The sequence below is a fragment of the Apostichopus japonicus genome, chromosome 4 (genome assembly GCF_037975245.1).
Source record: "Apostichopus japonicus isolate 1M-3 chromosome 4, ASM3797524v1, whole genome shotgun sequence".
NCBI classification, from domain to species: Eukaryota; Metazoa; Echinodermata; class Holothuroidea; order Aspidochirotida; family Stichopodidae; genus Apostichopus; species Apostichopus japonicus.
In genome coordinates, this window is record NC_092564.1 from 15,788,195 (window position 1) to 15,811,268 (window position 23,074).

Below are 23,074 nucleotides of genomic sequence, written 5' to 3' on the forward strand. Positions count from 1 at the left end.
TTTGGAAACATTTTCTTACAACATGACACATATTGCCCTTTCTACATCAAATTGGTTTCTCCCAAAGAAATTTGCAATTTTAACAAATAGTAACATATAAAGAGTGCTGATAGCTGAACCTTGATTCAATTTTAATAGGCTGGTATTGTTTGTATATATGCTACTCCAGAACAAGGTTGGTCTATAAACTGGTACTTAATGTTTCAAATTGCCCCCCCCCCACCCCATGAATTTTGCTTTGTACTAAGAAGATGTAAGCCACATTTATATAATAGCAGTATAAAGAACGCCATGGATACACAAATGCATTTACCCTGCTTCAAGAAAATTCATGATTTAGACATCAAATGATGCATCTTAAGATTATAAATTAAAGTTAAACTTATTTCTTAACACAGGGTTGTGCTAATAAATGCTTTTTAATGTTTCCCCTGAATGTCAATGGAGGTGTGAGGGGGGGGGTGGGATGCCCCCCTTTGCAAACATCAGTCACCTCCACTATAGCCACATGTCTTTGTGTTAGAAAGGTCCACTTGTTCTTCATCAAGTCAGGAGGTTCACTCAAACCTTAGGAAGAGATAAGATAATAAATCACCTCCCTTCACTCTGCAACAGTCCAAGTAGATCCTGAATAATCTTCTCACCTGAAAATGATATGATATAGAATTAACAATTTTACATTATTATAAGAACAGAAATATTTGAGGAAAAACCAGCCCATCGTGGGATGAACTGAGATGTGGTATTGTCAGGGAAGAGGTGTTGGGAGTGTATAATCAAACTGGAGTGAAACCTGGGGTTAAAAAATTTCACCTGTGTGCTCTATAATGTTTTGTCCCCCCATTCTGACAGACATTTCAGGTACCAGTAAATTTACCTTAAAAATATCAAATATTTAAACATACTTTTCATGGGATATGTCATTCAATGATTTTATCCTAAACTAATTTTCAAACTTTTGGGAGTAAAATTGACAAAGCTGGGACCTGTGTGTATGTACGTGTGAGAGAGTGAATATTACCTTTGCTTTTTCACAACTGTAAATAGAAAAAGAAGGAAAAGTAATGTATGAACACCAAATACTAACAGCCACCACAGACAGACTGGGTTATGACAAAATATTACAAGCAAAACTACCCACACTATCACAAACAAACACACACGCACCTTGAATGGACATGGTTGGATCTGCCAGTTTCCGTGACAACAGAGAATCTAACAACACTCTCAGTTCCTTGAAGATAACTGCTGTCTTAGCTGGAGCCTGAGGAGAACAAAATCGACAGTAACGAGCTTGGAAGAGTCGTACAGATTCAGTTCATTACAACAATTAAACGGTGATGATAAAAAGTCTTGTAAATTGGCAAAGTGTTACATGTCTATTCTTCTCGAATCAAGCCGATCAGACTAAAATCTGGCAAAATTTGATCTGCCGTAGTTTATAGAACGTGTACACTGCCCCACATTACAGGGGTCCAATTGACTTTTGTTGTGCAGTGTGGGATCGACTTTGTCGATACCTTTTGCCTTGACAAGTAATATCAGTGATTATACTGTAGGATAAATGGCTACCTGAAATTTGATCCAATCGTCCACACAGATGAGTTGTTCCCTATGTTGCACAGAAATGTCTCCACCGAACAAGAGAATAGGGTACGGAGATATCAAGGTGCTATCGCGCAAGAAAACACGACTCTGTTTGACCTGCAACATAACAAAGGGAAGAACATCATTTTATATTTCTTTTGGAAAATCACTCATGAAAAGACCTGACTTTAAATTCTCTAATTCTTCACGAAAAAATGAAAGCTAACATTTCTACTGCTCTTTCCAGATTTACTCAAATTTGTTTTGATCTGGATGACGCATCCTTCGGAAGCCACAAAAGAAACTAATCAGAGCCAAGTTGCAAGATTGTTTTATTTCTTGCTGTTTCCAATACATTCCACCCATTGTTCTCAAACAGGGTATCTTTGTCAATTTAAGGAGAAATGCAGAGAATGGCATTAAATTAATTTTCTGGATCAGCTTTAAGAAACCTTTCACATATAGTGAGTTCTTCAGACCAACTCAACTGATGGCTTCTTTCCTATGCTGTTACATATGGTGAGTTTTTAGACCAACTCAACTGATGGCTTCCGCTGTCAAATATAAATAATGATACACAATACCTTTTCAATGAAGGTGACCCAGCCATAGGTTCCAAGGTTCCTATTGACCGATCCTGGATGCAAACAAGCAAACTCTCTTGAGGTGTCTGCCTGAGTTAAGATTGAGAAGTCCCTCTCTCCGTCTATGGGTGGTTCGTACCTCAATCGGGCTACGTTTGGGTACAGGCCAGCCGTCACGACAGCTTTGATGAGAGCGATGTTATCTTGATTGAGTGGAAACTTCTCGAAAGGCGAAACTTCCATGTGACTTATCTTCAAAATGTCCGTGCCGGGGAGAAAGACCGAGTCGGGATTGATGGGTTTTCTGTCCGAGGACGTCACAAGTCCACAACTACGTATCAGCCTCTGAAGGTCTTTGGCAGCATTCTGAAGAGCAATTTGTTGAATATTCATAGATGTTTAAATAAATCACTTGTGGGTCACTAATTGTACAAACTGGCAAAACATCTTTTACCCTCTGGTAGTTTGAATGGTAAAGCCGGCTGGAACCCGGGGACCTGCATCAGCTTAAGGCTAATCAGAATTAGCCAGTTTTAAGCCAAGTCGGTTTCAGTTTAGGGGAAAATCAATGTGTAGGACTTTTCCAGATTTTGCAGTTGACCATGCTTGATGGTTCATGATTAAGATTGCTCAACTTAGTCGTAATCAATTACAGGTAACTACATTTGCAGCGACTTAAATGAGAGCAGGATGTTAAGCAAACAACCCAGTCAATGTGTCTGCTAATGAATCTTAATGACTAGGTCATGAATCATGATGGCAGAGTTGTGTTAGTTCTATAAAGTGAGAGCAGTTTGCAGAATTGTGTAAGAATTTGGTATCTTCCAAAACATAACCAAACTGTAAATGTTATCATACCTTTGGGTGAAGGGAGCGGATGGGAATGGAGGGGGCATTGGGGGGGGAGGGAGGTGGATGAAATGGAAGGAGTGCATTCTCTAGCTTCCTTTCATAGGTAAACCCATGAGGCACTATAGAGAGGCACTGTACCTTGGGCAATTAGTCCATGCAGAAAAATTTTGATATATAACACTACTAATAAACAGGAATGGTTAGCCGTTTATGAAAATTGACATTACTTCCAAATCCTCACTAAATTGCTGACCAAACAACAGCTTTTAGACTCACCTCGATGTTAAGAAGATTATTCCTACTCAGAAAGTTCTTACTGCAGAATGATGACTCTTCTCTTCTGCCTTTCCTTTGAGCAAGTTTCCATCTGAAGGGAAAAAACAGAAAACTTGGAGAAATGAGGCTACATGTTCTACATTCAGAAATAACATTCACACATGGATTATGGCATTGCGAATAAAAAAGCCTTATAGCAAAATACGATCCACTTATACGCAGAGTACTTGGAGAGAGCAATACTGGAACCTGTGGGACTTGAGTCCCTCGCAGCCACTGACCACCATATCTTCAGCTGTCATCGATTACCTATGGCCACTCAGCTGAAGATGCACACATACAGTATATACCTAATGCAAACAGTCTGTTCCTGTTAAGTACCCATCTACTATTAGACAAAACTCTTCTCTTTTGTTCTCTTATCTTGGCACGCTCGGGAATGAAAATATTCCTCTATGAGGGTCAACACACTGATTAGCAGTCATCAGTATAGGACCAAATTGTAACACATTAAATTGCTCAAAATTTGCTCATTTCTCAAAGTATTCTCACATGTTTAGAAAGGTTAGTTAGAACAGCGTGAAAAAGTTTTGTTTGTGACTTGAACCGCAGTGGTCAATTTTTGACTATCTACCATAGTTGAGGCCTGTATTGTTGACTTTTAAGGGCCACAGTGGCATCAATCCCAAGACGTCCTAAACATAGGTCAGACTGAAAACATTAACTCCCCCTCACTCCCTTCCCCCACCCAAAATATAATAAAATGTTTCACTTACCCTGAGTATGCTTTGAATAATGTGAGATGATCAGATGCAGCGACAGACATGGCCCTCTTAGCCTGGTTGGCTCTGTCTCTCTTTTCCAGAGGGACAATAAACGGTGATTTGTCCGTCATCGCAGCAGCTATGACAGACTGAAAGTGAAGAGAGATTCAATAATTGACATTACTGTCCTGAACATCAACTTATTATCATCGCAGCAGCTATGACAGACTGAACGTGAAAAGAGATTCAAGAATTGGCATAACTGTCATGAACATATTACTCCTTCATGTTGAAATAACTTGATAGACAATGATTAATTCCAAATTAAATGATATTACTTAACAAAAGAACTTGAGGTTTCATGATACAATTTCCAATGAGTAGATAGTTTTGGTCTGCAATATTTTGAAACATGAGATTAATATAGTCTATTTGCAGGCTTCTTGAATATTGCACATATTTAACAGAATGTCTGGTCACTATCTTTCCACTGGATACTCTCATCATTGGTCCTATCTAATGGGAAGATTCTAGACTTTTGAGAGAGAAAACCATAATCCCTGCTCTACTTAAACTAATAAAAGACTGCTCGTTATTTTGTGGGATTATAAAAGGTGAAGGGTTGGGAAATGGGGAAGCAGGAGAGGAGATGCGAGAAAGGTGAAGGTCAAAGAACTAAAGCTACATCATCGGGTACAAACTCACCACAGGTTCCAGACAACCAAACAGAGCGGCATAAACCAACATTTTACCCACTCTCACATTGAGTGGTAAAGCTGATAAGTGGTGACCCAATGGGGTGAGCTTTGGCACCTCGGTCATGGTACAGGCACCAACCTCTCTCAGTAAAGACATCGCATTACGAACCGCAAGAGAATCTGGAGGATCCACAGCATTCTCAAGAAATTTATCCGGTTCACCAAATTCGCATTTCTATCGAGAGAACGAGAATGAAGGTCTACGTTGGGCACTGAAGCTTTAATACTGACATACATAATTTGACATACATATTAGATAATAGTCCAGGGATTCAGTTTTGATAATTTTTGGGGGGGGGTGGGTGGGAGGGGCAGGGCATATACATCTTACAGTTATTGTCAGCAGCCTTCATCCTGTTGGGAACATGATTCATTTTACTTTGTATTGCCAAGATAATTATATTTCTTAACCGGTGCTGTGGCCGAGTGGATAAAGGCGGTTGTATGTGAAGCAATGAGGCTTAGCAATCGGGAGGTTAGGGGTTTGATTCCCTGCCGGGTCATAGCAAGGTGGGTTTTCATCCAATAGCATGCTACAGTTTTCCCAACAAAAACGACTTTCTAAATTGAAAAAAAAAAATCCAAATTTGAACTAAAATGTTGAATTGGAAGTCTTTCGACGTGTAAGTTGTAATCCATAAGCCCTTGCGGGTTTCTCCCACATTTGTGGTGGCTTAAGCGTTGTAAAAATAACTCCTGATTATTATTATTATTATTATTCTTAAATCCCTGATAATACTGGTAGAGTAATTTCTAGAATTCCTTAGTTTAATATATCCATGAGTCCCTTACTAGTATATGGAGACAGAGTCCCTCCAGTGGTACCCGCTGTATCTCCGGTTGGCTGTATGACCTTAACTGACTGTATTTGTACTTTGTGAACATCCTGAAGCAGATACCATCCCTGACCCTGCCTGCTCTACCCTGTCTCTGTTTGGCACTGGCCTGTGAGATGAAAACTTCCTCCAAGGAACTCATTTTTCTTTGTTCGTTGTACCTGTTGATGAAATCAAAAGAAATCAAATTACGAACAATGCCCGGCATAGGAATCGTGCCCGCGGGGACAGTGTTCAATAAAAGTTCCACATCTCGGTAAACGTACCACCCCATAGAGATTCTGCATACATAGCCTGATATCATAACCTGGAAATCTTTAGTTTCTCAAACCTAAGATGAATGTTTTCTTTGCTATTTGATAACACAAGCAAAGATTCAAGTCTTTTGAAAAATACTGCTTTCAAATAATAAAAACAAAAAACTAGCAATTTCTGAAGCTGTCAGATTTTTGGCATGTAAATGCAACACTTACACTTGTTAGAATTAAAAAGATTTATTAATAAGTTTACTTTAACAATTTAACATTCATTCTGTAAGAAAAAAAAATCTTTGCAGGTATCTCTCATGCAATATCAAGTTGTTTTGGTTCAATTCATCGAGAAGCCGGTGATGAAATGCAAAATAACTGTTCAAATTAAAGACACACAAACCAACAAGAGTTTTGAATTGTTCAATTACCTGTTTTCCTTAACTTTACCGGTGTCAATAACAAAAACAGCATCCGGTATTGTGATTCCAGTCTCGGCAATGTTGGTGGCGAGGACGACTTTCCTCACACCACGAGGAGGTATATCAAACGCAGAGCTCTGATTGGATGATGAGAGCATTGAATGGAGGGCAATCAAGAGGTATCTGACAAGAAAAGTAACAAAACATTTTGTACTTTCTGCCCTAAAGGAGAGACTCTGTCCGGGAGAGTCGTTGGAATAGACAGCAGTGGGAAGTGACAGGTTGGAGGAGAGAAGGGAAATTAGGTGGGTGTGAGGGGGGGGGTGGAGGGGTGGGGTGGGAATGTGAAGGGAAGGGAATGAACTCAATTTATATTTCTTGAATGTTGAGAGCAGTTTATCTGTTAGTAAAGTGATGAATATTATTAAAGAGACATTCTGGATTCCAGTTGGGTTCACAGGCAGTCCTTTAATTGATTTTGTTTCTGATCAAAATACTTTGTTCACACAGTCGTTCATGCCTAATAGACTGTCAAAAACACATACATACATACATACACTCACACATACACGCACACACTCATTACATAAATACACAAACACATACATACACACCCAAACTGAGTATATAGTGCACAGGTAGAAACAACAGCATAAATGCTGGACTCATCAATATGTTACAGGATCAATATTTGAGTATATTTGAAACAACTTTCTTTACCTTGCCCCATTCGAGAAAGTTTTGTGAGCTTCCAGCTGTTCGTACAGTTCTTGTATGTGACTCAGGCCTGGTAAGAATACAAGGACAGCGCCATCTATGGCTGCATAAATTGGATCTTTATCAAGATAGAGCAAAAGTTCCTGTAAAAGAAATGTAGAGATGTCGATCAATACTCACCAATGCCAGAGACAATTACATGTTACTCAAGTTTCATTAATAACAATTTAGTAATAGGGAGGATGTCGTTACTGATATGACAAAATGAACCAAATACTCTAAAAATGGGATATAACTGAATGAGTTGTCATGAATTTATCATAGCAACCTTCCTTTTCCTGGCCAGGTGCATACATAAATTTACCATGACATACAATAGTAAAGAGTTTGTCATGCTGGGGTGCACTTCTCAATGACTTACTGTAATTAACTGTTTATTTACATCTCGCTGGGGTCTCAACATCTTGCACGGGGTCTCAGTGACTTACTATTCATAACTATATGTTTATTTTACTGTGGTCTAAATATCTTACTGTTGTTTCAGTGACTTTACTATTCATAAGTATATATTTATTTTACTGGGGTCTTAATATCTTGCTGTGGTCTCAATATCTTGCTGTGGTCTAAGTTACTTACTATTCATAACTATTTAATTGTTTTACTGGGGTTTCAATGACTTACTATTAATAACTCTATATTTATCTTGATGTGGTCTCAGTGACTTACTATGATTAGCTCAACATTTATCTTGCTGGGGTGCATCCTCTCTAAGCATTTCTGCGTCCTGGAGCTGTATTTGTCAGGATTCAGCCCAACCTTCAAAAACAAACAAAGACAATAAGAATCATTGTCTGTGGTAGGATATCAAAGTGAAGAAAAACTCAAGTATTAAAAACATAACAATACCTTACTGCTATCCCATTCCCTCCACCTCTCCCCCTTCCCTCCACCTCCCACCCCCCTCCCATAGGCACCATTGCTACTATGTTACAAAACTCACCTCTTTGGTGGGTTCAGTGTTCTCTGTATCCCATCGAAGCTGATGAAGTTAAGAAACAATAATCATAGTAATATACAGTTCTTATAAAGCGCAAAAAACATTAAAAACACCTCGATGCGCTAAAAAAAAAGAGAAAAAAAAGCACAGAAACCTAAAAAACAACACAGACAAAAATACACAACTGAAAAAGTACAGAGTAATAAGACAAATAAATTGACAAAATTGTGACCTTAATAAGCCACTGTGAAGAAGAATATTTTCAGTTGTTTCTTGAAATGTTTTGTGGACGTAGATGTGCTGATATTGACTGAAAGACACAAAATACGGCTTATAAATACACAAAATGAAAGGAGAATACAAAAGAACAGAAAAAAGACATTCCATGGAGTGTATTCCTTGCAACAGGACTTCAATCCTGGCAAATCTATACAAAACATAACACTGAAGCATGAGTTAACGGCCCACTGGTCTGGAACCCTCTTGCACCCCTGGTGCACCCCTCGGGGCAGAGGGGCTGAAAGTGCCAGTTTGAGATGCAGAAACTACCAATTTGTAGTTGCTCATGCAAGGTGGTAGTTTCCTCAGTGGCACTGGTTAGTTTACCACAACAGAAGCAGATTATACCACAGTGTGCCCCCGCACTGAACTATAAATAACAGCAATCACTATATATATATATATATATATTTTGAATAATTACCTGAACCTTTGAACTATGACCTTTCATCCCTGATACTTTGACCTCCTGTGTTTGTTCTGTTACATTTGTACTTTTAATTGCGTAAGGTGAATCTGAATCTAGCTCATACCCGGTGAGCTCCAGAACATCTTCTATGTGGTGAACCTGTCACAAAACATAATATATATTCATATCGCTATTATTATTATTATTACAAATAATTACATCACAAGAAAGTATGATATAGAATGAAGGATCCTGTAATGAACAAAGTTAAACTGTTGACATACAAATGTTTTTATAGAAACTGACAAATGAATAATGATGTAAGAATGATGAGTCTTATAAAACGGTTTGTAAATATCGACAGGTTTAAGGCACCAACCTTCTTCAGGTTTTCTCCTTAAGGGGGTTGGCAAGTCTGAGGTAATAATAACCCTACCAGAGGACCACCTTTATAACGAGAATCATTGTCGAAGTCAGAACTAGCAATTTTAAAGTTAGCTGTTTCATGATTGCTTTGTTGAGTGGTCAAAAGTGCACAAAACACACCAGATAGACAAGGATATCAAACACAACAGGGAAAACAGTCTATTAGTCCACAAAGCTTTGTTTCAAAGCTTTGTCTAATGGGACGCTGTCTTCCCTGATTCTGTTGGTATGGAGAATTTTGACTTACCTCCACAGGGAAGGTTCTCCCTGGTATATTTATGATTGGGCATCGTTGAAAATACGATGAGAACTTTGAACTCTCCATCGTGGCACTCATCAGGATAACCTTCAAATCTTTTCTGACTTGTAAAAGTTTCCTCAAGATTATCAGCAAAAAGTCTGACTGGACGCTCCGTTCATGTACCTGGTTGAGAATGGAATATGCTCAGTCAAAGAGAGAGAGTGTATTTTACATCTTTTAAAAAACTAAATCAAGTCCACCACAATTCAAAACAAAATGTCTACATATTAGATATATATACATATTGGTATGAGTAAGAATATCGACCAAAATTTAGGTTAAAATTGGTGACCAATATCTTACATGCAAATTAGTTTAGGTCCATCTGGATTAAAAGTGCCGAGTCTTATATTTGGTGGCGGCAATAAACATTTAACCTACCAGACAAGTAAAATGAATATTCTGTTACTATGTGAACGTGGCTTTACCTCATCGACGATGACATGTGAGACATTCTGTAGCTTGGGATCCAGCTGCATCTTACGCAGGAGAACACCTGTGGTACAGTAGAGGAGTCTGGTAGCGGGGCTCTGCTTGGACTCAAATCTAATCTGGTAACCACACAAACAATCCTGGACGAAGAAGAGATAATACGATATGTTCAGAGGTGTAAAGCTATCATGGAGATACAAAACACAATCATCATCATTATACATTTCGTTTATTCATTTGTTTTTTCAAAACATATATACATCATTTCTGGCGAATACAGAGAGTTATGGAATTTGAAAGGAAGTGTATCACAAAAACCCTGGTGGGTTTATCTAGTGATACACTCCCTGTACATAGAGTACATATATATTTATATATGTTATATGTTCAATCCATAACTGACATTGCCACTTTGATACAAGCTGTGCATACTTTGTCAATTTTCAGGAAGCAGTTAATTAATTCTTCACATGTTTTTTTTCATCACTATAGTTTCTTTGAGAGCACAATAATACCTGCAACAACAATTGATTTTGAATTTTCAAGATTTTCCTTGTGAGACCAATTTACCCCTTCTTCACCTTCCCCCTCCCCCCACACCAAGTTCGTCATTTAAAAGGTGTAATGTAAACCAATAGTATCATCTCTAAGTGTACAGACTTTTATACACAGTATAGCTGTTCCGGTGCTATCAATGATAACATCTGTACTCTACAATGCCCCAACCACTCTTACCTTCCCTCCTGGTCCAGCCTCCTCCCCAATCTCTTGGCAGACTCGGTTGGCCAGACTGATAGCTGAAATCCTTCGTGGTTGGGTGCACATAACAAAGCTGTCAGCACCCCTGCCGGAATTGACGATATCCTAGATAACATAAAGAAAACCATATACGACATCATGCAGTAGTAAGGAATACATTGATTTATGCTGATAGGCTCCTATAAGTGGCACAGACCAACTCTGGATATGACCCAGACTTCGAAGTATCCCAATTATGTCACACTTCATTGTAAAGAACATAAAGAAATATAAAAAAGAATTTTCTTTTATAACTGTCAATAAACATTCCACAACGATGACATTTTCAAAGCCAATTGTTCTTTAAGTGAGGGCACACTTGCAGGCAAAAGCTTACATAGAAAAACTTCTCTTTTTGATTTGTGATTGGATCTTTGGCACAACTTACTCATAAAAGATTAGTTTTAGGGCTTTGCTTAATTTCTTGAATGACTAGTCTGTAATAGTATCCCATAATAGTAGTCTCCCAGGGATAGTCTGCAGAGCCTGATTAGGGATTTTCTTTTAATTTCTTGAATGACTAGTCTGTAATAGTATCCCATAATAGTAGTCTACTTAGGGATAGTCTGCAGAGCCTGATTAGGGATTTTCTTTTAATGTCTTGAATGACTAGTCTGTAATAGTATCCCATAATAGTAGTCTCCTTAGGGATAGTCTGAAGGGCACGATTAGGGCTTCGATCTGAATTGCTGTTTGAAGTCAGTTAATTTTTATAACTAAATGATCATATCATTTTATATGTGTTTGATATGTTTTGATTTTGATATATCGAGATAAGGTTTTCAACTAACCTCATAGAACATCTTTCTCTTCAATATAAGTTTTAAAAATTGCCTGCTATCTGACTATCCCTTTAAAAACAGTTCAAACTTGACATCCTCCTTACCTCTAATATAAACTGTGGTATCTGTGTACTCTTCCCACTTCCTGTCTCTCCTGCGATAAGTATGACCGAGTGTTGATGAAGTTGCTCCAGGATGGCATCTTGATATTGAGAGACAGGAAGTCCTTGTCTGGACTTCCGCAGCTTCTCGAAGAGCTCTGTACCCTTTGAATTTATAGTCATCAAAAATATAATCATTATCTTGTTTCCAGAAGAGCAGAGACAAATTTTTATAAAAATTGAGCACAATGCAAATTTGAACGACAAAATATACATATTTTGTAGCTGTAAAGTACATTATAAGTTGCTATAAATTCAGAATGGGAAGTAAACACGAGAATTTGAAAGAACGAAGAAAGCTTGAAACTTTGTATCCCTGCTATATAAATGTCTTGATTCATAAATATTTCATTTAAATAATAAATACTTTATGCAAAATGAGGACAATGCAAATTTGCATGGCAAAATATACATATAATTTGTCCCTGTAAAGTACATTATAAGTTGCTATAAATTCAGAAACCTACTGGGAAGTAAACATGAGAATTTAAAAGAACGAAGAAAGCGTGAAACTCTGTATCCCTGCTATAAAAATGTCTTGATTAATAAATAGAATATCCTCCATCTTAAATCTGGAACTGATGAACGAACCTGTTTTTCCTTCAATAACGTTTTCAGTTTTTCACTGCTTAGTCTTGGGTGATGTCTCTTTGCAGGTGAGGGACTCTCCTCCTAGAAAATTCAAAATGGTTAAAAATATTTACTGTTTACCATAAATAGTTGGTCAGAAACAAGAAAGGCAATGCATGAAAAGTTTTTGCTTCCTTTTCGAATAGATCGATTGAAATCAGATAAGTTTTATAAGTAACGATCATTTCATTTTTCATGTTGATTTTGAGATAGCATTTTCAACTTACACCATGGAATTTCTTCCTCTCAATGTAACTTTTTTATTGCTTGCTACCAGGTGAATATATTACTCTTTAACAAAAGAAGTCAGTTAGAAACAAGAAAGGCATTACATGAAAACATTTTTGCTCCATTTGGAATAGATCGAAGCATAATAATTATATATTTACTCATACCAGGAATGTGTACATACCAGAGGAATCCTCTTCTAGTACCTATTTGTCAAAGGGCATGTATAGATTGAAGCTCTTTACCAATTTCACAACTGTACAGACAAATTTCTCGATCAAGACTTTTTTTGGGCTAATTAGGTTTCTGTATTTAGTTTGTCATGAAACAGAGAGTGATGGTGATAAAGTAAAGACTAGAAAGTTGATAAAGTTACCCCATCTGAGAAATCCTCCCATGTGTCTAGTTCGTCATCATCTGACAGCTTGCTCTTGGTTTTATTGCCTTCAGATTTGGCTTTGATTTGCTGCAAGAGTTGTCCAACGAACTGATCCCTGGGCTGGTTGGTAAAGATGTGATATGTCAGAGTTAATGACCGTTGTTTGGAGCCACCATTTTAGAACACACCTGGGTTGACAAATTTTAATGCCATGCTTCCCAATTCATTTGTCGTGACCAAACAGCTCCGTAAAGGTTAACTTGATGAGGAAAACAGCTTTGCAGTGCAGGTCTAATTGTCAATGTAAATCAATTTTTTTTATACCTTCTAACGACTCAACCAAAACATGTTTTTTTAAACTTCATATATATGACAGAGCACTCTCTGATTGACAGTCAACAAACATTTATCCTAACAAAATTTTACATTGTAATACATCTTAAACATGTCATTTTAGGCCAAAGAATTCTCATTTTTTTTTCCATAGAGTTTTTGTGTTGCATCTGAGAAACTGTCTTTATGGTCCATTTATTAGACTATACAGTCGAGTCGTTTAATCGATGAGCCACGGCTGTTTGAAGGATGATTTCTCAAACATTAAAAGTGATATAGAAACACAACCTAGCATGACAGCACTGTCTATTCAATGGTCTACAATGCACCAAACTTTTTGCCTACACTCATCCATTAAACTCTAAAAGTTAACAACTATGACACTCAGGAGTTGTTACCATTAAATGTACACTTCCTTCATGAGTATGGATCACAACTAGTCTGGGCAAAACACAACATGAGTTGACAAGGAAAATAAATTGCGATATAATCGCTGTAGAGGAGTATAAAATTGCAGGAGAGATCTTCAAAACAACAAACATATACATGAATTGGTAATATCAAAACAGGATTATGTTCCAATCAAAACCTTATTTTATAGCACCTTGAAAACCCATAAAACAGGCAGGTTTGTTTAATTAAAAATTTGATGTGCCTTACATTATCAGTTTCCAAGAATATTATGTCACTTTTCTGAGAGACTGGAGTACAAAACTTTTTTTCTTATTGCACTAAAGAACTGAGCACTCTTTGAGGCTTGCTGTTAAATTTGACACAACTAAAGTGTAAGAGGATATAAATGGGCTGCCAAGAAAACAATCAGAAAAATAAATAAATGTGCTGCTCTGTCATTGGCAAGTTCAACCTGTTTAATTAGAAAATCAATATACAGACCCAGAACATTCTCAATTTATAGCATGATGGGTGGATAATCTTCAACATTAAAATGCTCACTTTATTTTGTTCAGACTTCTTTGCCTCTTTTGCTTCTTTATCGGCGGTCATCCATTCCAGCCAGACATCTCTGTATGGAGGAGGCAGTAGCTGATGGATGGACTGAAAGATCAAATTCATCTTGAGAAGTTGGTTGCATTTGCGGGGTAAAGTGCTCTCTCCGTGAAAATAAAATGACATTGCATCAGCTCTTTCTTTTTTCGGTTAATTTAATGTCAAAAAAGACGCTTGTGAAATCTTGAGAAAGCTAGTAACATTTACAACAAATAACAACAGTTAGCCAAGATCTTCCTTTCCAACCTGGGAAGCAGCCATCCCAAGGGAATCTGTGAAAACTTTTGCAGGGTCTGTCCACCAAGAAGGAATCTGTCAACATTTTACATCTAATAAAATGGGTTGAAGTCGTTACTAGCATTTATTGTTGAAGCTAATCACCAGCTATCAAATTACACCTTAGATAAGAAGAAAACATTCGCAGGATGGCAGAAGTGAGAAACTGACTGAAGTTGAGCATAGTCATGAACAAAAAGACAAACTATAAAAATTAGGCATAAACATTTAAGGTCACAAGTTAAGAAATACACAATTGAAAAAGTCACCTGTCCTGGAGCTAGTTTGTAGAGAGCTAAGATACTTGCTAGATGCTGAGCTTCAATTCCAGTTGGGGTGAGGATGTCAGGGCAGACCACCAGGGGGTCCTGTTTACCCCTTTCTACTTTAAGTCTGAAATGAACAGAGGTTGAAATAGTTCTGATGACAATTAGCAAAAAAAAAATAAACCACAAAACTTTCAAAATTGCAGAAAGTCACAAAACAATCACTTCTCTTTGTAAAATGTTATTCAAACATGACAGGATACTCTATAACAGAGAAACACACAGCTATATATACAATATATAAATATATATAATAATATATAAATATATATAGAGGATGAAATAAGAGGCAGAGTGAAATATTTGTTTCTTCATAAACTATTCTGCAACATTTGTAACAAAAAACAAAGGGTATGTCTTAGGTGAACTTGCTCCAATTTGCACTGAAACACTAACATATGATTGAAGTGAAAACACATTAAGAATATTGCAAGAATGTTGGACAAATAATGCCACTTAATGGGAGGCACTCTTTCAATTTCAGTACACAGACAGTGTCTTATAAAGGAGATATAAGTTTACTTATGGCACAATCCATCATATCAATAGATGGGGCTGTCATACCGGCCCTAACGTGCATTGATCTGAACTGTTTAAAGATTTAAAAAAATTAAAATTAAAATTAAATTAAAAGATTTTGTATAGCGTCGAATAAGAGTGACACACTCGCGTGAAAGCGCTTTATACGAGCTGTTTCAATATTGTTTGAAGAGATTAAGTTCAGAGGCAGCTTCAAACTGCACAACAATATCTAAACACTAACGTATTCTATGGAACTGATATTACAATTCTACTGGTGTACCAACAACTTACTTGCATTTGAAATTATTTTTGACGGAGATTTTGTTATATTTGGGAGGGTTGGTCTTGGGGTGATTTCTGCGGCACCAGTCGATCAGGAACTGTTTTGGTGATTTTCCCGTCCATGTTTTCTGTGTGTACTCAAAGCTTCGTATATCTTCCTGGGTGGCTTTCTTCTTTGGGGCTGTGATGGAAAACCAAAGGAAACTTTGTCAAACCTATTATTCATCTGAGCGGAACGGACAGGTAATGAGTATGGCTAGAATTCTATAGCCCCAAAAACAGTAATGACTGTTCTTGCACCCTATATTACACCTTTCCCAGCTAGTGGGTACATGTAATACCCTGCCCACTACTCAAAGAGAAAGGAAGAAAGGACCACTATATGAAGAGAGGCTCAGGTAGGAATCAAGATACCAGTCATAGAAATCATTTCTTCCAAGTTTTTTAAATATAAAATATAAAAATAGGGAGAAGAGGAAGAGGGGAGGGAGGGGGAAGGTGGGATGGAAGCACATCATAAAGTTGGATTTGTACTCAATCATTGGCTCATGATCTATTGCAAGTATTCTCAAAATTTAAATTTTTTTGAAGGGCCAAAGAGAAATAACGGTTGAAGCAATGGGCCAGAGAATTCTACCCACAAATCTCACATACCTAGCCTTAGCAATGTGCAGGGTAGGAAGGTACAGTGCTGAAGATGATATTAAAGGTATTAAGGGCCCGCATACCTGACTAGTGCAAGATCGTAGCACTGCAGGCCCAAATGAAATCTACTGCAGGCCAGATATGACCTGTACGCTGCCTATTGAGAATCCAAAAGGCCAACGTTTTACAATCATGACCCCATGTCAGATTAATACTCCGCAAGTAGATGTATACCGACATTAAGCATTGACCAACCTGGTTCTTTTGGTTTAGCAGCTTCGGCTTCGGCAGAGTTGAACAACGAAAGTGCGCCCTCTATATTATCGGAGTTGTCTTCCTTGACTTTCTCTGGTTTGTCACTTTCCTTCTTCTCTGACATTTTTACTTCTTCTTGGTTAGTATCCTTTGCGATAGCAGATATTTTCACCCTGGGATCAAAGTTGCTGTGTTCTTCTAGTTTTTTCAGGTCTGAAATTGGATGAGAACCACCACACACAGTCACAGGTAAGGAAATCACTACAAATCCTGCCGATGCACTCACATTGATAGAATGTAGTGATGAGAGTCATTTTCGTTCAGCAAATATAAGTGAACAAAACAGGGTTAAAAATATGTCCTTTTATAGAGGACCATGACCTCCCAGATTAATTTAGGCAATATTCACTTCAGGATCTCTTCTCCTCTTTTTCAAATTAGTAAATAAGAGATTCCTTACCTCATTAATTCCTTGGTGATAGATACGTTTGAATATTTTACCAGTCAATAGACTTACCCCTGTGGTACTTGGCAATTTGGTGTCCAGCCTCTTTCTGAAGCTTTGCATCTCCACGTCTCTTTGCATCTTGGGCCACTGTTTGACAGTCGAACAGTTTTGCGGTCAGTTCAAGATACTGCTCATTCTGGTGTTCATTAATATAGAGGGGATAAGTTAATGTGACGTTCCTTCATTTCTTTGCATATGTTTCATCCAGTGAAACTTTAGAAATATACATATAGATATTAATACAATGATTTTGAAACAACAATACTAATAAGCATTTGATATAAATCATAGTTAAATAATTAGTCTTATTAATATACAAGAAAGTAGAATCAAACAAACATTGTTTATAGGCAGAAAAAAAAATGAATACAACAGTGAATTTATATTTGAAGACACAAAAGAACAGGCTTGGAAGTGACATGTTCCTAACAAAATGGGTTCTGAAAAGTTGGGTGTAATTTAAAGGATTTCTACAATTGTAATGTAGTTATGTATTTGCATATGTTAATCACATAAGCAGAGCAGATGTAATGATGAAATACGATATATTAAAGGAGACACTTTTACCATTTTATAAGTTCTTGTTAAAAGACTTCTATTAAAGGTTACTTCTTCTATTAAAGGTTACTTAAAAATGTCACTTTAAAAGAAAAAGTTATTTCAACCACAGGTCACTTACAGGATCAATTTCCTGCTTAGAGATCACACTCTCCTCCTCGTCTTCCTCGGATTCACTGCATTCTTCCGCATATCTTAAAGTCCATTCCTTGATTGACATCTTGCTGTCTCCTGAGGACGTCTGTTCCTGTAAACAGAATGGAGCTTTGCAGATGCTCAAAGGGTGTGAAGACTTGCACAAAAACGTCTAATGCCGGTAATCTGACCTAGTTTCGAATTAGGTGTAACGGAAGTGTTAGACACCACCATCGATCCCAGAAAATACACACACAGCTTGCTACCGTCGGTAATTAGACACTAGTGTACAGTCAGTGCATACAGCTGCGGTCAATACCCACAGCACAGTGTACAAACAATACAGCGATGGACATCTCAGGTCCAGCTAAAGATAACAAGGTATCACGTTTCATTACTGTCTGCATTTTGTAGCGACACGAACAAAACGTCATTTGCAAGCAACAGAAAATTAACTTTTTCAGATGGCCACAGTTTGGGGCGAGTCTTCAATGCCTTTAACACTGCCAACAATATGAACAGCTTCCATGTGTGGTTTAAGTAAAAGGAATTATCCGATGAAAGACAATGGTGCCATTTAGAAGGAAAAGTTGCATCAACATCAATATGTGTCAATATTTATAGCTTTATCTGGATATCATGAATTACCACAAATTTTTAAAAGGAATTTTTTTTTTTTGGTTAATGAAAGGATATGATAACATTACATAGGAACAGCTGTCATTCTCTACAATAACCAAAGTCCACTCATTAATAATACATTCTCATATTGTAGGTGTCCACAAGAGAATTCTCTGAGTACCTTTTATAGTTAAATCAATGTATATCAAACATGCCACATCCTTAAAGATTTGATACTTTTTATCATTTTTTGGGCAATTTGTGGGATGTCTGAAATAAATATATGAAAAGTGTTCTTTCTGTGTCAAAACTTGCAGACTCTTCTAACAGCACAAGAGAGGAATTTGCACTGTTCGAATTTTTTTTTTTCAACACAAGTGACTTAACATTGAATTATTGAACCCACTGATCATGCTGCTAGCCAAACCTACCTTTGTTTTCTTTGGTTCTGGGGCTACAGTTTGTTTTTGAGGCGGGGTGGCAGGTGGTCGTTTCCGATCCTCTTCTTTGAACCTGGCTCGAATTTTCTCTTTTGCTTTGACATCCATTGCAAAATTCTCAGAGAAACCCTCAGGGAGCTCATCTTTAATAAATTTTAAATCAATAAAAATGGTTTAGCCTCTCTAAAACAATTTATAATCCAAAGTATGATATTTGTTCATAGGTTATTATCAAAAATTCTTCTTAGAAAATATTGATCTTGTAATGAAAACATGTAGCCACTTTGTACCCATTGAAATGTGTAGGAATTGACACAGAATATGAATTATCGATAACTTATTCCACACAACATGGAAGTTGTGCAGAGAGGTTATTCCATTCACTCAACAGGGTACAAATAAGTGAAGTGCACTACACATTGGTGTGTAATGGCAGTTGGCACAAGAGTTACTGTAATGAGATATTGTCCGCATATTTGAATCGGACAATTTTTTATTTTTCATTTTCCAAGATACCATAATTAACTTCTCTATCGTTCCTTTTTACCAAGTTTTAATAAATGACTAACAAGTTTTATACAAAAAGGTTTAGATTAAAATGATACTATGCCTGATATGGATAGTTGTAACGTTCAGGTACAAGAAATTATCAGATCTTTTTATTCTATTTTTCCAGCTGGGTATAATTTACACAGAAACATACTGATAATAAACATGAAAGAAATGATCGTTGGGTTTATGAACAGTTTCATTGGCAGACGAGAATAACAAGACAAGAAATTAGTCCTTTTGGCTCCTCACCGTTATTTGAATTCAAACAAAGCCAGTCAAGTGCATCATTCAAATCCCCTCCTAATCCAATCGTGTTCTTCATTGCATCTGTAATCTGAGCATGCTTGAAACCCACAGAACTAAGAGAATTGTATAAATCCTATAAATGATAAAAGTATAAAAAAAAAATTGTATGCAAAATATAACTATAATATATAAGTATTTAATTATATAAATGCGGTGAATATTAAATTGTAGAATTTAACATGCTTTTCTGATTTCTTGAAATATTTGCTAGAATGACACAGAAGAGGTCAATTGTGGCTAAACTTTTACCACTTACATATAACTGCATCCGATTGAGACTCAATAAGACACTTTGCTTTATTTAATTGTAATCATCAATGTAAGATTCATTTGGAGACACTCTAGGGATATAGCTCTTGAAACTTCTATCAGTTTTAATAGCTTAAAATTGGGGGATACTAATGGATAACAGAGCTTCAGGTGAGACAAATCAGCATTAGATCAAGGGGGGAGGTGGAGGGGGAGGGGAATGGAGAGGGGAGGGGGAGGGAGGCAGCTGAGTCATCCCACTACTCTGATAAACATATAACAATATGAACAAATATAACACAACTAGAGGTGACCTCCATAGGAAGTACTGTTGATTATAAATCATCAAACCATAGTGATCAACAACAAAATGATGAATTGATGAAATCTTAATTTTTGATATATTGCAGATCTACAAGTCTTCAAAAGCAACTTCAAATCATTGCAGGTTATATTCACTTTGTTATGAAGAAGTAAACAGAAGATAAAATTAATCTAGATCTACTTCCCTCTCTGATGACACATTCATGCAAGCAAAAGAAAGACGAGTAAGGTAACAAAGTTATAACCAGCTGTGGACCCATGGGGAGAATGGGGGGGTGGAAGGTTGTCAGTGTCAATCCCACGCAGAATATTGAAAGTATTATTAACACAACCGGCGTATAAACCTTAATATAGACCTAATATATAGCTTAAATAAGCCTAGAATGCACCATTACATGCCCAAGACTATTTTTTTTTAAGGAGTACACCCAAAACTCACTAATAGGGGGAGGGGGCCTCAATGAACACAGGGCAAACTCCCTTGTTTTTACAATCCTTGATCCGCCCCTGACAACCAACTGCAATCTATTTTAAAATCTGAGTAATCAAAACCATCACCAAAGAGACACTTAGTGGATGCAAAGGTGAGAAACCGATAGAGGCATCAAAATTACCGTTAATTTCTTTGTTGTTAACCTCTTTGAAACATTTCTGTAATCAGCCTGAGCTTGTTTAAATTGTAGAATTTCCTTCACGATGCTCTTCTCAAGATTGGTTGGTAATGTTACCTAAATGAATATCAAAAACAAAAACAAATAATTCAGTCATGTTGTTGAATATGATGTAAGCTTTTACTCGCAAAGCAGAGCTAATAGTGTCCCACCGAATAAACATATTTTTGTTAACTTGTTGTTGTTGGTGAATACTCTACTATATTCCCTTTTGTTGAAGTACAAAATAAATGCTATTCATCATCATGTGATAACAGGAGGGATTATTCCACGAAAGACAATGACCAAACTTAATAAATATTCTGCTTTCATTAGGTGGCCTGGCAGGGACATTGTAACTTCATTGAATATGACTGACTGCATCCCACAGCAGGTCACATCACTCACATGCAATGAAAAAACTACTACCAGTTACCACCAGTGGAGTCAAAATCCAGGTTGGTCTCTGGGTCCTCTGTTTGAATTATTCACTTCCTTCACATTATGAACATGAGGATACATTTTACTTCATGTCATATATCCCCTAATTGACCCCAGCCCCAGGGTTGAACTTCCATCCCTCTCACCAGGTCTGGCTACAGTTACATGTCTTAAGTTATGAAGAACAGAATCTACCTTACCAAACTTCCAAATACCGCAAAGATGGTTCACATATATGCTTTGATGCAATGTACTATAAATTTTGACTGTACCTTTAAGATGGTAGGGTCTTCCTCATTTGGGTTCTGTTTTGAAACAGGTACGGCCCCTTCAAATGCATACTTCCGAGGACCTGTAAGAGAGAGTCTTGAATATGATATATTTTATTACAACACGCTCACAACTTATATGAAAAAAAAAAAAGAAAGATTTTTCTTTCACAAAAGTTCGACATTTTCTCATGATTTTGAAAATTCATCTCCATAATGTGATGTTTTATCACAAAACTCTGATGTTTTGTTTGTAATTTTTTAAGGTTTGACTTTCTGTCTCAACATTTCTACATTCCATTCTAACATGTGACATTATCACCATTACCTTTCATGTTATATCTCAAAATTTGCACATTATATCTCAAATTTTAAATTTGTAATATTGACAAAAACATTAAAGAATTTGAAAGCAAAAATAGATCCCATTATTGTTCATAATGAAGTGTCAGGGTGTATGATGCTAGGAGTTGCCGTTATTGGGATTTTGAGACTTTCTTTTGGACAAACAGCCTTGTCTTATCCAGGGAGTGTTCAAACTGCTTGAGTCAACATCTATAGCATGGAACCAGTGTTCCCTTCTGCACCATAAGAAGTGAAAATGGTGTTCCAAATTTATCTATTTTAATGACTGCAAGGTGAATATTCTTGCAGCTGGGCGAATAGCCACAATGAAATGCTCAGTTTAGATACTAGGCCTATACTAAACTAAAGCCGACCTAGCCAAGCCTGACACAAAGTCATTTGTGAATGTAATACAGATTAGGCCTATTCTAATGTCACGCATTGCATTGAGAATTGATGTTTCTACGTCTAGTATTTTCTTATGGTCCTAACCTGGGTCTTTTACAGGTAAACAAACTAAGTTGGTCCTAAGTTAGGCCTAACCCAATCGCTGTTTGCAATATGGCATCGCAAAACTGGTACCAGCTATATCTACATAGTAAAGCCTACAATAAGGTTTACGTTTGTCTTGCAAAACACAAGCGGTCAATTTTCAATTACATTATTAAAAGAATAACAGAAGGCAAATTACCTGAATCAGTGCTTTTACTAGGGACACTGGTCGACGAAATGGGCTTATCAACCCTGTTTTTCTTCTTGCCCATTCTGAATACGTGTAAGTAAATCGAGTTGGAAATAAAGTGAACTCCTCAAGTGGTCATGGCGTGGTAGAACAGAACTAAACATTGCTGTACGATCCCTCAGTGCATTGACATTCCATTTTCATCAAGTTCATTGCTAACAAGCGCCGTTTGTAACAAATTATTGAACCAATTAAATTAGATATTATGAACTATTTTCTTAGTCTATCGTTTTTCATTTTTTTGTTATGTTGTCTTTATGAAATAATTTAGTAAAGCAATAAGGAAGCTGTTTAAGATTTAAAAACATGTAATATAGAGCATTGAAAAGCACACAATGTGAATTTGTCCTCTGTTTTCAGGAGATAGGTGTGGGTGAAGGGGAGGCACGACAAAATAGCTAATTCAAGTTATGTTCTAATG

The 23,074-nt window shown here is 36.9% G+C and overlaps 1 protein-coding gene across 2 annotated transcripts; it reads right to left on the reverse strand.

Moving 5' to 3' along the window:
• LOC139966585 (ATP-dependent RNA helicase dhx29-like) lies at nucleotides 1–22,750 on the reverse strand. 2 transcript variants are annotated; one of them, XM_071969775.1, is made up of 30 exons: nucleotides 22,603–22,750; nucleotides 21,570–21,649; nucleotides 20,821–20,934; nucleotides 19,577–19,706; nucleotides 18,767–18,918; nucleotides 17,701–17,826; nucleotides 17,031–17,157; nucleotides 16,514–16,726; nucleotides 15,623–15,794; nucleotides 14,753–14,876; nucleotides 14,154–14,255; nucleotides 12,864–12,986; nucleotides 12,221–12,301; nucleotides 11,573–11,734; nucleotides 10,624–10,752; nucleotides 9,885–10,028; nucleotides 9,403–9,579; nucleotides 8,745–8,888; nucleotides 8,045–8,083; nucleotides 7,771–7,860; nucleotides 7,048–7,187; nucleotides 6,337–6,510; nucleotides 5,614–5,818; nucleotides 4,769–4,996; nucleotides 4,076–4,212; nucleotides 3,300–3,390; nucleotides 2,172–2,537; nucleotides 1,573–1,704; nucleotides 1,168–1,264; nucleotides 1–644 (listed from the first exon to the last, which is right to left on the reverse strand). In XM_071969775.1, exons 1-30 carry the CDS (start codon nucleotides 22,673–22,675, stop codon nucleotides 592–594), a joined length of 4,125 nt encoding a protein of 1,374 aa, XP_071825876.1. In that variant the 5' UTR covers nucleotides 22,676–22,750; the 3' UTR covers nucleotides 1–591. The 2 variants fall into 2 exon arrangements, with proteins under 2 accessions (XP_071825876.1, XP_071825877.1); XM_071969776.1 differs by having other exon boundaries at nucleotides 22,621–22,737.
• Nucleotides 22,751–23,074: the final 324 nt, after the last annotated feature.

Excerpts from the sequence above, each read along its gene's own strand:
- LOC139966585 (XM_071969775.1), bottom strand. The coding sequence starts at position 22,675 with ATGGGCAAGAAGAAAAACAGGGTTGATAAGCCCATTTCGTCGACCAGT. Across the intron at positions 20,935-21,569 it reads AAGACCCTACCATCTTAAAG|GTAACATTACCAACCAATCT; the intron begins GTACAGTCAAAA and ends ATATTCATTTAG. Across the intron at positions 4,997-5,613 it reads GACTCTGTCTCCATATACTA|AAATGCGAATTTGGTGAACC; the intron begins GTAAGGGACTCA and ends TTCTCTCGATAG.